This window comes from Chrysochloris asiatica, unplaced genomic scaffold, assembly GCF_000296735.1.
Source record: "Chrysochloris asiatica unplaced genomic scaffold, ChrAsi1.0 scaffold00092, whole genome shotgun sequence".
NCBI lineage: Eukaryota > Metazoa > Chordata > Mammalia > Afrosoricida > Chrysochloridae > Chrysochloris > Chrysochloris asiatica.
The window spans coordinates 4835631-4850293 of NW_006408610.1; the positions used below are offsets into that span (position 1 = coordinate 4835631).

Genomic DNA, 14663 nt, shown 5'->3' on the forward strand with positions numbered 1-14663 from the left:
GCATCCATTTTTATATTTATGGACCACTTACAGATCCAGGGTCGCTATGGGCTGGAACCAACTTGATGACACTTAACAACAACAACAATAGATCCATGGAGTGGGGTTTATTTCCGAAAGCAAACATTTTTGTTACAAAAAGAAATGTCTTCATTTAATAGCCTCCGTTTTCAACAAGCCTTGTGTTACTTCTCTGGCTTCTAAAGTCTAGAAAGTTGTTTCGTTTACTTCATAGCTTTCCTCTGGAATGTCCTGGCCCTATTCTCTGTTCATTGCTGAGTGGGGTTTGGCTCATGAGCCAGACTTTTCAGGGGAAGTTGCCCAGTCACTGAAAGTGTGCTGTGTTTTAAGCTTCTTGCCTGGTACCTTCAGACACTGATTGAATTGGTAAACATGCGGAACAAACCTGAGCTGGGGTGGATGGGTGAGAGGTCATGCGTGGGGTGAGAGAGCATGCGTGTGCTGATTTAAGTTTTCTGTGGATCCAACTGCAAACTTTTTTCAAACAAACCTGGCCTTTTTCTTCCTTTTCCTGCCATTGCCACCTTGTCTCATGGAAGTTATAACCTGAAGCAAATTGTGTGCAAGTGGAAGTAGGCATCAACTTCTGTTCCTGGGTACAGCCTGCGGTGTTGGTTGAGGCCTGGCCAACACCTTAGAGTTTGGCCCGTCAGCCTACATTTTCTCATCCTTTTTGAGCTGGACGCTAAGTAGAGAAAGCCTGTCAAGTACTGTGTTGTTTCTAAGACTGTCTTTGCAGGCGATTTCTGTGTGGGATTGTGGAGGACATCGTCCCTTCCCTCCACTCACTGGAGATGAGTTGGGTTACGGTTGCTGTTGGCTCCACTCCCGAGCTGACCGCCATGATAATATCTCACTTGAGTTTGAAGTATGACTACCTTGTCCTCCTGTGAGAGAGAATTTGGGGAGAAAGAAACCGCCTAGTCACAGACAACTGCATTGTGTGTTTGCCATAGGCTAAGGGAAGATTAGGGAAAGGCTAATTTGCATGAGAGAAGTATTTACTGCCTTTTGCGTTGAAATTTCAACTCTGAATCCCAAGACAAGGTACCACTAGGTCAGTTAATTAATATTCCTTGTTGAGGCTCACAAAGGCATCACTACAAAGTGTTCACCCATCCCAAACAAGATCCTGACTTGGCATCTAAACCTCCTGCTGCTTCCGGTTACCTTTCATCACTCACCTGAGTTTGGAAAGGTAACGGTTTGTGCTCTAACAAGAGATTCTTCCCGAAGACTTGAGGCGTTCTTATTCCTGCCAGCTGGGCCCATTGCTAAAATGCTTTCCAGGGCTTGCTTCTGCCTGGCCAGCACTGGGGCTGCCCCAGCTTGTAATTAGCCTGCCTTTGCTTGACAAGCTTCTCAGGGTGGTTCTTCCTTGTATGAATTGCTATTACTGTCTCTTTTATAGTTTAAAAATGAATCCTTTATTTTTTTTGTTGTTCTTTGCAGCTCATTTGCTTTTTCCTTTCCTTTTCTTTAAATTACTATTAACACCTGTTGATTTTTTTTTTTTTTTTTTTTTCTGATTGGCCTGTCACTGCATCCCTGCCCACCCTCCCTCTAGCTGGGTTTGTCAAGTCGCCCATGTCAGAAACTAAGCTCACGGGGGACGCCTTTGAGCTGTACTGTGACGTGGTCGGGAGCCCCACGCCAGAGATCCAGTGGTGGTACGCAGAAGTCAACCGGGCAGAGTCTTTCAGACAGCTGTGGGACGGTGCTCGGAAGCGCCGTGTCACCGTAAACACCGCCTACGGGTCAAACGGCGTGAGTGTGCTGAGAATAACCCGGCTCACCTTGGAGGACTCTGGGACTTACGAGTGCAGGGCCAGCAACGACCCCAAGAGGAATGATTTGAGACAAAACCCCTCCATAACATGGATTCGAGCCCAGGCCACCATAAGCGTCCTTCAGAGTGAGTCCAGCACCCTACAGTAGTCATTAGAGGTGGCCCGATGCCCCTTCCCTTCTGCTTCCTTCCCTGCTTCCCCAGTATGATCACTCACCCCACCCCTTGTCTTCGTTTTTTCAAACCCACGACCCTTCTGGTTGTAGTGTATAAAAACATCTGTGGCGACTTTTTTTTTTCCCCTTCCTTCTTTGCATCTTCCTCTCTACCTCCTTTACCCCTACCCTCACCCCCTTCTCTGTGTCTTTCTCCTCAGGAACAAAGAACTTGGGGAAACCCGTGACTGTCCAAAATCACCTGCGCTGGGGAGAGTTGGGGAGGGACAACTGGGAAGGTTTTAAAAAAATCAAGTTTGAAGATTTCTAAAACCAGGCAGTCAAACCAGGGTAGTGTTGAAATGGTTTCTTTCCTGCCCTTTTAATTTTGTAGTAGGTTTCCTGCTATCCTTTTGCTGATTTCTTCTCTGGTGCCTTTTTTATTTTTGTTCCCCCCTTCTCCCCTCCCCCAAATCTAACTACTTTTTATTTCTTCTGTTCATCTGTTTGAAGCTCTCTGAATAGCTGCCTTCACCTCTCTGATGTGTGTGGTCTTCAGTTTGTGTGTGCCCAGCCTTTCCCTCACTGTGACTTGGTGTCATCTTGTTCTGTGATGGGAATGTTGCCCAGGGGGCAGTGTGCTGGTGTGTTCTGGTTGTTGGGTGGCATGTAAGCTTGGATATTCCCAGAGTTCCAGCTCTTTTCTTTTCTGAAGCAGTAGCATGTACTTCTCTGATCCCAGAACTCCACTGTAGCAGTACCTCCCCACCAGCCCTGCCTGCCCAGTCTCCTGTCTGTTTCTCTAACAAACAGCAGTCGGAGACCTGCTCCCTACATCTTCCTATGAGGAGCCAGGTGACACCTAGCTGCCAGCTTTGTGCTTTTTCTAAAAGCCCACCATGCTATTTTGAAGTCAAGATCAACTCTGATAATGGATTGTTAGTACAGAGTGCCTCCTCCCCAAGGCTGCGAACTCCAGAAGCCATGCACTGTGACCCTCTCTTGGTGGCTTGAACAAAGAGGAAACGAAATTCCAGCCCTGTTCCTATGAAGGATGGGTGAGCTGAGCTGGCTTAGAATCCTTCCCTTCATTGATCATAACAGGTCCAAGTGAGCTAGCAGACACAGGGTCTTTTTTTTACCACTTCTCTTCTTGGAAAACGACTGACTACTTGAAGGAGCTCTGGTAGCGTAGGTGTTACGAATCAGGCTGCGAAACGCACGGTCAGCTACCAGCTGTTCTGCGGGAGAAAGATGAGGCTTTCTGCTCCCGTAAAGATTTACAGCCTCGGAAACCCTGTACAGGGTCACTATGAGTTGGAACTGACTCCATGGCACATAACTACCACCACCACTTGTATGGTGGAAAGGAGAAGGGAGGGAGGAGCCACTAGCCTCACATCAGACCTGATAGTAACTCTCGATGAGGGTAAGTCAGAAAGTATTGCTACCAGGTATCTAGCTCATGTTTATTCCAAACAAAACCTATGTAAACATGTCTCTGCCATCAGTGGATACCTGCAGGCAAGCTGTGTTAGTAACACTCTTTTCTTAGTCTCTATAGGGTGCCTTCAAAGAAAAGGTCCAGTCAAAACAGTTAAACTGATGGGCCCGTTAAATTCAAGGCAGACAGGTCAGTGCAGAAGTTACGGTGACTATTTTTGAGATCCAGAAGGGAACATATTGAGAGATTTTTGTTTTCAAAGAACACAGGACAATCATGGGGGCTCATTAGGAAATGAAAACTGAAAACTAGTGAGAAAAAGGTCAGGAAAGTTGCAGTGAGGAGTTTTTCCCATCACTACAGTGTGTCCCTGGAGTCCTGGTGTGGCGCTGTACGAGAAGCACTGGACTGCAGGGTTGCATTGAACTTCAAGGTCGGTGGTTCAAATTCACCAGCCACTCCTCAGAAACCCTATATGGGGTCACTATGAGTCAGGGCTGGCACGATGGGACTTAACAACAACAGTGTACCTACTCAGTATTTGAGGGCAGCAAGGGCTAGCCCAAGAGAATTTTATTGGGAAGCCTCACCCCATTGACCCTACTATAGTCCTGATTGTAATCCCATCACACTTTTTGTTCCCCAAATTCATCACTGTAAAGGAACATGATTTGAGCCCCTCCAGGATGTCTAACCTGGTGTTTTGACATGATGTAAATCAAAGAGCACAGAATTCTTAGGGAAGGGCTGGAGAGATGGAAATACCGCCCTCAGAAGTAGATAGATCTAGAAGTAGATAGATCTAGATGGAGGAGATGCTGAGGAACAGTAGCTTCACATTTTGCTATTTTTGTGTAATAAAGATTTCTATGATCTTTATAGTGTAGTGGTTACGAATAGGGCTGCGAACCTTAAGGTCAGTGGTTCGAAACTACCAGCCGCTCCGCGGGAGAAAGATGAGGCTTTCTACTCCTGTAAGGATTTACACCCTCGGAAACCCTGTTACAGGGTCGCTATGGGTCAGAACCGACTCGACGGCACTTAACAACAACAACATGATCTTTATAGCAATACTTTTGGACTCACCCTTATATTTAGTTAGGGGAATGATCCTTCTCTTCAAGGACTCAGAAATATATGGCTACTTAAAGCTAAGAGATCTGGCTGATTTAGGAAGAATAAGCAAAAGTAGTAAAATTACCTTTATGATGAATTTGATGACAACACAGGAAGTAATACGACTTTGACGCCAAACCTTCTCACATGAAGAGGTGGAAATTAGTCATCGTAACTTGTAGCAACTCAAAAACTCCCCCTGTGAAAAACAAGGGGCTGGAGAGGAGTCTGCTACAGCTGGCACTGTTGAATCAGAGAACCTGCTTCTGGGAAGGGGAAAAGAAAAACTTGTCTATGTGGAAATGGGGAACATTAACCCAGTGATTTTTTTCCCTTGCACGACTCCTTTTCCTGCCCCCTTGCTCCTTTCCTTATAAAACAGAACCACCCAAATGGCCACAGATGTCTGCAGAAGACTTTAGGAGTGGACTGGACTGGGTGTTTGCTTATTTGTCCTTTCAGGAGCTTGACTAAAGCAGATACTTCTCTAGAAAAGCCAGGCCTGAGGAGTAACGGAAAAAAAAGAGATGAAGCTTTGAGATAGATACCTGTCTACCAGCCCTGAGTACCTAGTATTCCCCAGTTTACTTGGAAGCAGGCTTTCTAATTTGGGGGGCTTTGCATATTATTGACCCAAACCCTGACTACTTTCAATCTCTGCCACAGACTCCTCTGTTAGTTATCCCTAATTAAATGTTTTGGGGAGCCAGGTTGCTGCCCCGCCCTATTTAACTCCCTGAATTCAACTCTGATTGGGTTGCTTTATGATCTCAGTTTCTTCACTGGCTGAAGTCTTCCATCTAAGAATCGCCTCCTGGCAGTACTTCCCCACAGATCCTTGTGATGTAAGGCGGGAATATAAATGTGCCGAGTTTCTGGGCTCTCTGTCAGGCCCTGGCATGTTCCACCACACACGCATGATGGCAAGGGTAAGGGTCTCCTACCCGCTGCATCTAAACAGGAGTCAGTTGCAGGTTAAACAACAACAAAAACAGGATGAAAAAAAAAAGGCACTTCTGCTAAAAGTTCATCTCTCTTGGACTTTCACTGGGCTATGGTTGGCCACAGGGAGGAATAAAGCCCCACTTTCACCCTGGTGCAGAATGCAGATGTGGCACTGTGGCCGAGGAGCTCAGTCCAAGACTGGTTTCCATATACAGCGATCACAGGAGGCAGATAACCCCACCCCACAGCTCGCCTATGGTGCCGAACGAAGCATATTTAAACCTAATTACATTATCCTGCTTACTCCCAGCTGACACGCCCCTTAAAAGAAAAAAAAACAAAAACCAGTTTCCTTTGCTTTCCAAGAATTCTTGATGGAAAATCTTCCAGGTTGCTCTCTTCAGCTTCTTAGTGTCCCTAAGCTGCACCGCCATTTGTGGTCATGCATCGCGACAGGTAAGGGTACTTTCGACTTTGGCTGCCTAGTATTTAAACATCTGGACGCTCTTGGCCTCATTCTTCGAGTTCGCCCTTTCTCAGTGCAGTCTGAGAGGAAGAACCGGAAGGAGCGTCCCAAGTGGGACAGGAAATGAAATTGGAGAATAAAAAAATTCAGTGAAAAGCCCTCCAAGTGTGTTTGGGTTTTAATGTTGCCTTTATATATTTTTTTCATTTCTCTTCTGTGGAGTACTGGTTTTATCATTCTCTCGCTCTCGTTTTTTGCTTGGTTTTGATTTTTACTTGGAATTGTGATGCTTTCTGCTGGTGGTATGTGTGTGTGTGCGCCTTCCATTGCAGGGTTTGCAGCTGTTCTCAACTTCTTAAGGCCCAAGGACTTGGCTTCTGTCTAGTGTGTTTGGGAAGCCACAGGACACCACTGCGCTAACGTGTTGACATGCATCTGCTTCTGTCTTAGTGGCTGCTATGCCTCCATTATTTGTACATAGAGACCCTGTTTGATGTTACCAGTGCGGAATGGAAGATAACAACTGTCTTTTTGCCAGAGGTGGAAAATAGTTAGGATGGATTCATTCATTGAGCAAACTGGAGGGTGGGGGAGGTTGTGCATTATTTATCACAAGTTTCTCTGAAGATCTTGGCTGTACAGTGAGAGACGTTACATTGATTAGGAGGTTGTTGGACATTCCATTTTCCAAGTGTCCCATGACCTTCCTGTCTTCTCACCTTTCCTGTAAAGTAAGCAGAATTCCTGTCCAGTGGAGGGAGAGTGCCTTGTCCTGAAGGGTGAGGGTCAGCACTGGCATCAGATAGTCTCAGGTAGCTGCTGTGGGATTGGAGACAGGAAGTAGCCAGGTTCTGGGACATGGGAAGCCCATCTAGGATTTCTGAGAAAGAGTGGGAAAATAAACAACAAGTGCTTCTAATTTCGAGGAGAAAAGATGTTCGTTTCGATGGTACCGGATAATATTTAAGCAACGTAGAGAAAGAATGAAGCCTGGGAAATGATGGAAGACAGGTAACAAACTTAGAAAACATCTCAACTTTTAATATGAGTGATGGATTTGAAAGTGCTTTAGAGATTAACCTTTTAGAAATAACATAGTATGACTTAAAGATTTCTGCTCAGTGTGCTATGATATTGACTCAAATTGGTTATTTTTGTAGATACTGAACTAGTGACCCAGGTTGTCTAGCCCAGGATAGAACAAGGAGGCCAAAGCTACAGTTTGCTCTAGGATGGAAGGTGGGGGGGTTGGTTGGGGGCAGGGTGGGGGCAGAACAGAGATGTGTTGTCTTAGGCTCAGCTTTGCCGCCAATAATAATTGTGGCCTTGAGCAAGGCATTTCTTCTTTCTAGCTTTAAAAGGATGGGATTTAATGAACTCTCCAAGAGCCTTTCAGCTCTAAAATTCCAGGAGCCCAGAATACCAATACATATTGCACTCTGGTAATGATTATATTATCCCAGGATGGACTGCATTTTCAAGTGCAATTCTGGAAAAAAAAAAAAAATTGGTTTCGGGGAATATATAGGGGCTGGAGAGAAGAATTGATCGTTCTTTAAGAATTCTGCCTTGGCAAAATTCAGGAACTGCAATAGACTTCCCAGGGGAAATTCGCTGTTAGGAGCTATTCTTTTTCTGCCTAAAGAATGGCCATCGCTGGGTGGCCAGAGAAGGTTTATTGGCTTTAAATGCGGGACAAGTCATACGTGTATTAGATCATTATACCGATGACTGTGCGAAGGCCTAGAGACTCCATTTATGACTTAACGTAATGGTTCTGCCTTTGTCTTCACAACTGCAAGGCGGAGTTTTCTAAACTGAAGCTGAATGGGTTGGTGGTTCTTCCATTATAAAAAGGTGGTATTCACAGGCGTAAGTGACTGTTACCAGTACAAACACTTGTAATGCTCTCATTCTTTCACGTCCAGGCCAACTGGTCTTCAGGCTGTTGTCTGCGCTAGTGGTCATTTGCTTATAATCATTGTTTTTTCTTTCTTGACTTCCTCCAAAGTGGTGAAGTGAAATTCCTCGTGTAGTCCTATGTGCTCCCCTCTTCTTCCAGTCTCCCCCATCCTTCCCATCCACCTCTCAGGCCAGGGCTGCAGAGGATGGAAGGTTATGGCCCCCTGTCATTATTCATTCTTATTACAGAACCAAGGATTGTCACCAGTGAAGACATCATTTTCCGAGATTTCCCTGCCCCTCCCACGACCCTGCAGTGTAACCTCACCTCCAGCTCTCACACCCTTACACACAGCTACTGGACGAAGAATGGGGTCGAACTGACAGCCACCCGGAAGAATGCCAGCAACATGGAATACAGGTGAGAAGGGAGGGGCTGACTGCTCCTGGGAACATGGGCAGGTGTGGGGTTGAGCTTAATTAGCACTCGTAATCCAGTATCATTCTGGGTGGGTGGGGCAGGGGATCGATTGGATCCTCCTCTGGACATTCTGGTAGCGTAGTGGTTACGAATCAGACTGCTAACCTCAAGGTCAGCAGTTTGAAACTACCAGCCATTCCGCAGGAGAAAGATGAGGCTTTCTGCTCCCGTAAAGATTTACAGCCTTGGAAACCCTATGCAGGGTTACTATGAGTCGGAACCGACTCCACAATACTTAACAACAACAACTGGACATTCAGGTAAGGCCTAGGAATCTATGGAAGCTTGCTAAATGATTCTGATGAGCAGTGAGGTTTGGAGACCATTACAAATGTTCTCATCACCATGATCCTACAGAGGGCAGGAAGGAGTGATTTGCCCAGGCTCACAATGTTAGTCAATAGAAGAGTCACAGTTAGAATGTAGCTCTCTAGACCTAATCCAGTTGTTTAAGAAGTCAGATGGAAATCTCCTTCACAAGTCTTAGAGCAAGACATCTCACCAAGGGATCTGTCCACTAGGAGATTTCCTAATGAATTAGCCTTTTATAATGTTTAATATCATCTCTGGTTCCCTGGATGGGACACACAGTTAAACACTTAACTAGTAACCCAGAATTCACCCAGATGCACCGCTGAAGAAAGTCCTGGCGATCTGCATCTGGAAAACCCTATGGAGCTTCAGGTCTGGAAATGAACTCTCATGACTCAATTTTTAGCTGTTCAAACACTAGACAGGTCAACAGTAAAACTAGGGTAGTACACCACCCCTTAGAATAGTCAACCATTTGAGATCAAAAGGGCAACATTTACCCAAGGACAGTGTTCAGAAGAGTTAGGAAAGGAGGAGGAATGGAAACAGGAAACACAGGCAGGGAGTGGGATAAGTTAACACTGTGAGGATTGCAGTCCACAGCATGAAACAAAACGTGTAGGAATTCTTGAATGGAAAACATCTGCTCTGTAAGCCTTCATCCAATTCACAAGAAAAAGTTTGCTTCTTTTAATTACAACCTAGAAAGCCCTATGAGGCAGTCCTTCTCCTCCCATGGGTCACTCTGACTTGAAATGGCTAACAGTGTCACCCTGTCAGTTGTTCAGTTGTGACAAAGGTACCATGGTAATGTAAGATGTTAACAATGAGGGACTGGGTGTGGGGTGTAAGGGAATTCTCTGTACTATCTTTGCAACTTTTCTGTAGATCTAAAATTACTCCAAAGTAAAGAGTTTCCTTAAAATGGCAATAAACTGTGTTGTTACATACAACATGAATGAATCTAACAAGACAGGGCTGGGTTCAAGAAGGCTTCGCAAATATACACATAAGATTTGCACTTTTCATCATGTGCAAGTCTTACGTGAGAAAAAGGTTTACAGCAGAAAAGCTTATGGAACATAGTTCTGCTCTAACATACTTGGGATCACCATGAGTCAGAGTCAACTCAATGACAACAGATTTGTTTGTTTTTATAATATCATCGTAATGTGATGAGGACCAGTGGATACGGTGAAAATAGCCCAGAAACAGCAGGTGAAGAATGGTGGCACTTAACTGGCTGGATTTACATGGCCCCTTAAAGAGTTGGTGGTTTTTGGAATGTCTAGAACACATGGCACCTCACCTTTCAGATGATATTGTTTATGATTGAAAATGGATTAAGAGAATCATTTAATCCTGCTTGACAGGAGGATGCGTTGCAAAGCAAGAGGGCATTGGAGTGGAACCAGGAAGGCCTATGGACCCTGTGGTTTCATACCCTTGATTTTATTTGATCCACATGAATTTATGAGAGGGAGCCAGTCTCATATTTTTAGGCACAGAGACTCAAAGGTTAACTGGCTACACGCAAGGTCAAGTAGTATATCTTATGCGTAGCAGAACCAAGTCTAGATTCCGTGTCTTCTGGTTTTCAAGACTCTAGGTCGGCAGTTCAAAGCCACCAGCCACTATTTGGAAGCGCTTTACAGGGTTACTATAGTCAGAACCAATTCAACAACACTTAACAACAACACCATTACTGTGGAATCTTGGTTTGGCGCTGCAGGATGAGCACTGGACTGCTAACCAGTGCCATTATTGTTGAGTGCCGTTGAGTCAGTTCCAACCCATAGTGACCCTGTATAGCGTCTCTCCTAGGGGCGGCTGGTGAGCTTGAACTGCCTACCTTGTGGTTCAAACTGACTTTGCAGTTCAGTGCCTTAACCCACAGTGCCACACCAGGATAGGTGGTTCAAGCCCCTCTTAGGAAACCCTGTACAGGGTTGCTATGAGTTGGAATCGACTCGATGGCCCTTAACCACCACAGCTCTTTATCACTAGGAAAGGATTAATTAAATAGAGATGCTGGGTGAATCGAAGGCATTTACTTTTGTTCTGTCTATTCACTGTACATGCTTACTTTCTGTAATACCTCTTTCAGGGTAGCAGATACCCCCTCTTGTTTCTCTTGGGTCTCATATGATGTCACCCACAATGCTTTGAGCTGCACAATGCACACCTGCCTCTTTGTACCTGCATCTTCCCCTCTTTTCCCCTCAGCTTTTTTGAAGCTCTCCAGCGATGCTCTACGTCACTAGAGCGTCTCTGGGTTTCTGGGTCCTCCTGCATTTGGTAGAATAGCAACTGCTGAGTCCTTTGGTCAGCCCAGTTAGGCAGCTGAAGAGCCTGTCCTGCCAGCTCAGGACCCTGCTTCTGCCAACCTGTAGGGGACAGTTTCCATTTGCTTTATTCACTTTTCAATACCTCGTCCAGGGAATGGGATAAGGGAGATCTGAACACATTGGAATGACCTCAAGCTTGGGAGCCATCTTGTTCCTTTCTCAAGGACCTTAGTGTCAATTTAAGTCCTCAAGAGATACAGAAATAGCTTTACAAAGTACATGGAAAACTTCCATTATCATTTCATCCCATTTTTTTTACAAACTTTAAAAATCCCCTTTGTTGATGCTGCTCCCTGCAAATTCTGGAATACTTGGGAATGTAGGACAACTACTTATATCTGTTTTCATGTTGGGAGCATATGCATTTAAAAAGAGGCTGTTTGTGTTAAATGAAGATCTCTTGACAGCCCCTGTTAGAATATCATGCTGCATGGTTCTGCTGAGACAATTTGGATATATGGGCTAGATCTCTGTAAGCATCATTTTTTAACCTTGTGGCTTTTGTGTTGGAATGAACAGTGAGACAGATAAATAGGTTAGGTCAGCCAGTGTCTAGTCATTTCTCTCAGACATTAACTAGTGCCATGGAGATTGGACTGTCATCTGTGTCATATTTTGAAGTCTTGATGTGGCGATTGGCCGTTCAAACCCACTAGCTGCTGCTCGGAAAGGCTGTGTGGATTACTGTGAGTCGTGACATTGAACAGCAACAGCAGCATATTGTTACCACTGAGCAAAGAAGCAGGAGGCCGGCTTTACGTCAGTGTTTGTCCTCTGAGTTGGAGGCTGCTGTTTGTCAGCTTTCTGTAATTACATAGGCCTACATGGTGTGTGTGGAGGTCAGAGTGCATAGAGTGGGCCGGTGTGAAGCTGGGCTTCTGGGTAAGGATGACTGTTTGGGATTGCTCTGTGAGATTCCGAGGAAGTGCTGCTCTGGCCATACCCACTTCCTACAGTCCTGCCTGCCACTCCTATTTCAGCTCGCCTGGATTGCTGCCCACCTCTTCAGTCTGAGTTCCTGCCCATCCAATCATTGGTTTGACATTCATCCCCTGTTGTCTTCCAGGCTGCAGGCAGTTGCTAGGTATAGAATTGCACACCAAAGAAACAGTTCCCACTCTCACCAAACTTGTGGTCTGTTGGGGAAACGGATAATTAATCAAGCAATCCAAGAAACATAAGCACACATTGAAATAGGGCTCTTCTGAAGAATTACAGAACAGTGGTTACGAATCGGGCTGCTAACCTCAAGGTCAGCAGTTCAAAACTACCAACTGTTCTGCGGGAGAAAGATGAGGCTTTCTGCTCCTGTAAAGATTTACAGCCTCGGAAACCCTGTACAGGGTCGCTATGGGTCAGAACCAACTCCACGGCACTTAACAACAACAATAACATTAAGAGATCAGAGAAGATTTGATACATTTGAGTTACGCTATTAGAGAAGAATATTGAAAGTACCATGGGCTGCCAGAAGAACAAAGAAATTTGTGTTGGAAGAAGTACAACCAGAATGCTCCTTAGAAGCCAGGATGGCAAGATAGTGTTTTTCATTCTTCAGATTTGTTATCAGGAGGGACCATTCCCTGGAGGACATCGTGCTTGGTAAAGTGGAGGGTCAGTGAAAAAACAAGAAAGATCCCCAATGAGATGGATTAGCACAATGGTAGCAGCAGTGGATTCAGGTGTAAGAGTAGTTGTGAGGCTGACCCAGGACTGGGCAGTATTTCGTTCTGTTGTGCCGGAGCCAACTTGATGACATCAAACAATAACAGCAATAAGAGAAAATATGTCAAGAAGAGGGTGTGTGATTTTGATTAGTGGTGAGAGGAAGTGACAAATACATCAAGACCTGATGGAAGTTAGCGGGACTAACTAATGGGAAGAGCATTCTGTGTGGGGCACTGCCTGTGTGAGGGTTTTGAGGAACACACCCGGCACTTTGAAAATCTGAAAAGAGACCAGCATGGCTGGGAGGTAGCAGGGAAGGAAGCTTGAGAGCTGGGTGGGGCTCAGACCATGCACACTTTGGAGTTTGTGATAAGAATTTAATTTAGTTGGTTTCCCTGTGGCGGATGTTTTTATTTTTGGCAGATATTTTTCTTCTTCCTTTAGTCATACTTGCAATCTGGTTAGGGAGTAGACTTAATGAAGCACATACTACAAAAACGAAGTCCTGGTGTGGCGCTGTGGGGCTAATGCATCAGACTACAAAGTCGTTTGAACTGCAAGGTCGGTGGTTCAAGCTCACCAGCTGCTCCTTGGAAACCCTATTACAGGGTTGCTATGGGTCGTAATCGACTCGACGACACTTAACAACAACAACATACTACTAAAACACCAACTAGGAAGAACACAACTACCAAAAAAGGTCTTTAGAGAACGAATTATATTTATTTTCTGCTCTTGTGTTGATTGGAACCACCAGGTGAGCAAACAGTTTGGAGTCATGGGTCCATTCTCTGTAGCTGATTGTAGACTGGAGAGTTCTGTACAGCCCTCTACTTTGATGTCTTGTTTTCACATGTTTATTTCTCCTACTGGGAGTCCTAATGTGGTGCTGCAGGTTAATGCACTGGACCCCAAGGCTGGTTTGATCTACAAGGTCAGTGGCTCCAGCTCACCAGCTGCTCCTTGGAAACAGGTCATTATGGGTTGGAACTGACTCAATGGCACTTAACAACAACATTTCTCCGGGTAGACTGAGGCACCCTGAGGCTAGGGGCTATGTATTATTTCATCTCTGTATGCCTACCAGCCAGAAAGGAGGAAAGCGTTAATGTTTTGGGATACAAATGGGAAGGTTTTGCTTTTAGTTAGGGATGGTGAGTTGCATTAAGGGGCAGTATTTGGAGAGTAGGGTTCCTGGTTGCCCCATTGATTCCACTTTTGTTATATCATGTTACTTCTCCCAACCTCCTCACTTGATTTCCCTTCTCGTCTCTGCAGGATCACTAAGCCAAGAGCTGAGGATTCAGGCGAATACCACTGCGTATATTTCTTTGAAAGTGCCACTAAAGCAAATGCCACCATTGAAGTCAAAGGTACAATCCAGTAGAGCCTATGGTTTGAGTCTTTCACTCTCCTTCCGAGACACTGCTTTTTGAGGTCTGGACTCCCAGACTTCAAGCTCGTCTTGTTTCCATTATAAGAGATAACATAATGATATGGTCAGGACCTGGGTGGACCTGATAGGAGCCCAGCTGCTTGCTGTTAAATTACTAGCTGTGTGACCATGGCGAGGTTAAGTTCCCTCTGCTGAAGTTTCATCAGTTGTAAAATGAAGCTATCAACAGTTCCTAATTTTTATAAGATTGTTAGAAGGATTAAATAAGTGAATATAGTAAATTGAACTATATGAAATTGATGTTTTTATATGTCAGAAATGTTTGAACATTGGCAATTTCGTACGATTCAACTTTATATAAAGCTCTTGACCAAAGCCAAGCCCACTGCCACCCAGTCTATGTGACTCATAATGACGTTCGAGGATACAGCAGAACTGCGTCATAGGTTTCCAAAGTTATAATCTTTATGGAATCAGACTATCGCACCTTTTTCCTATTGAGTGGCTGGTGTGTTCGAACTGTCAACCTTTTAGTTAGCAGTCTAGTTTTTTTTTTCAGAGTTGGATTCATATATATATATATATTTAAAGTATTTCTCTTTATCCACTTTAGCTTTTTT

At 44.8% G+C, this 14663-nt stretch overlaps 1 protein-coding gene across 1 annotated transcript in view; it reads left to right on the forward strand.

The window, feature by feature from the left end:
• Positions 1–393: 393 nt before the first annotated feature.
• The window catches only part of NPTN (neuroplastin), a 46157-nt gene continuing 31887 nt past the window's right edge, over positions 394–14663 (forward strand). Inside the window, exons 1-4 of the mRNA XM_006866571.1 lie at positions 394–424; positions 1589–1936; positions 8088–8259; positions 13926–14020. Of these exons, the coding sequence (XP_006866633.1) occupies positions 394–424; positions 1589–1936; positions 8088–8259; positions 13926–14020 (646 nt within the window). The remainder of the gene's footprint in view (positions 425–1588; positions 1937–8087; positions 8260–13925; positions 14021–14663) is intronic.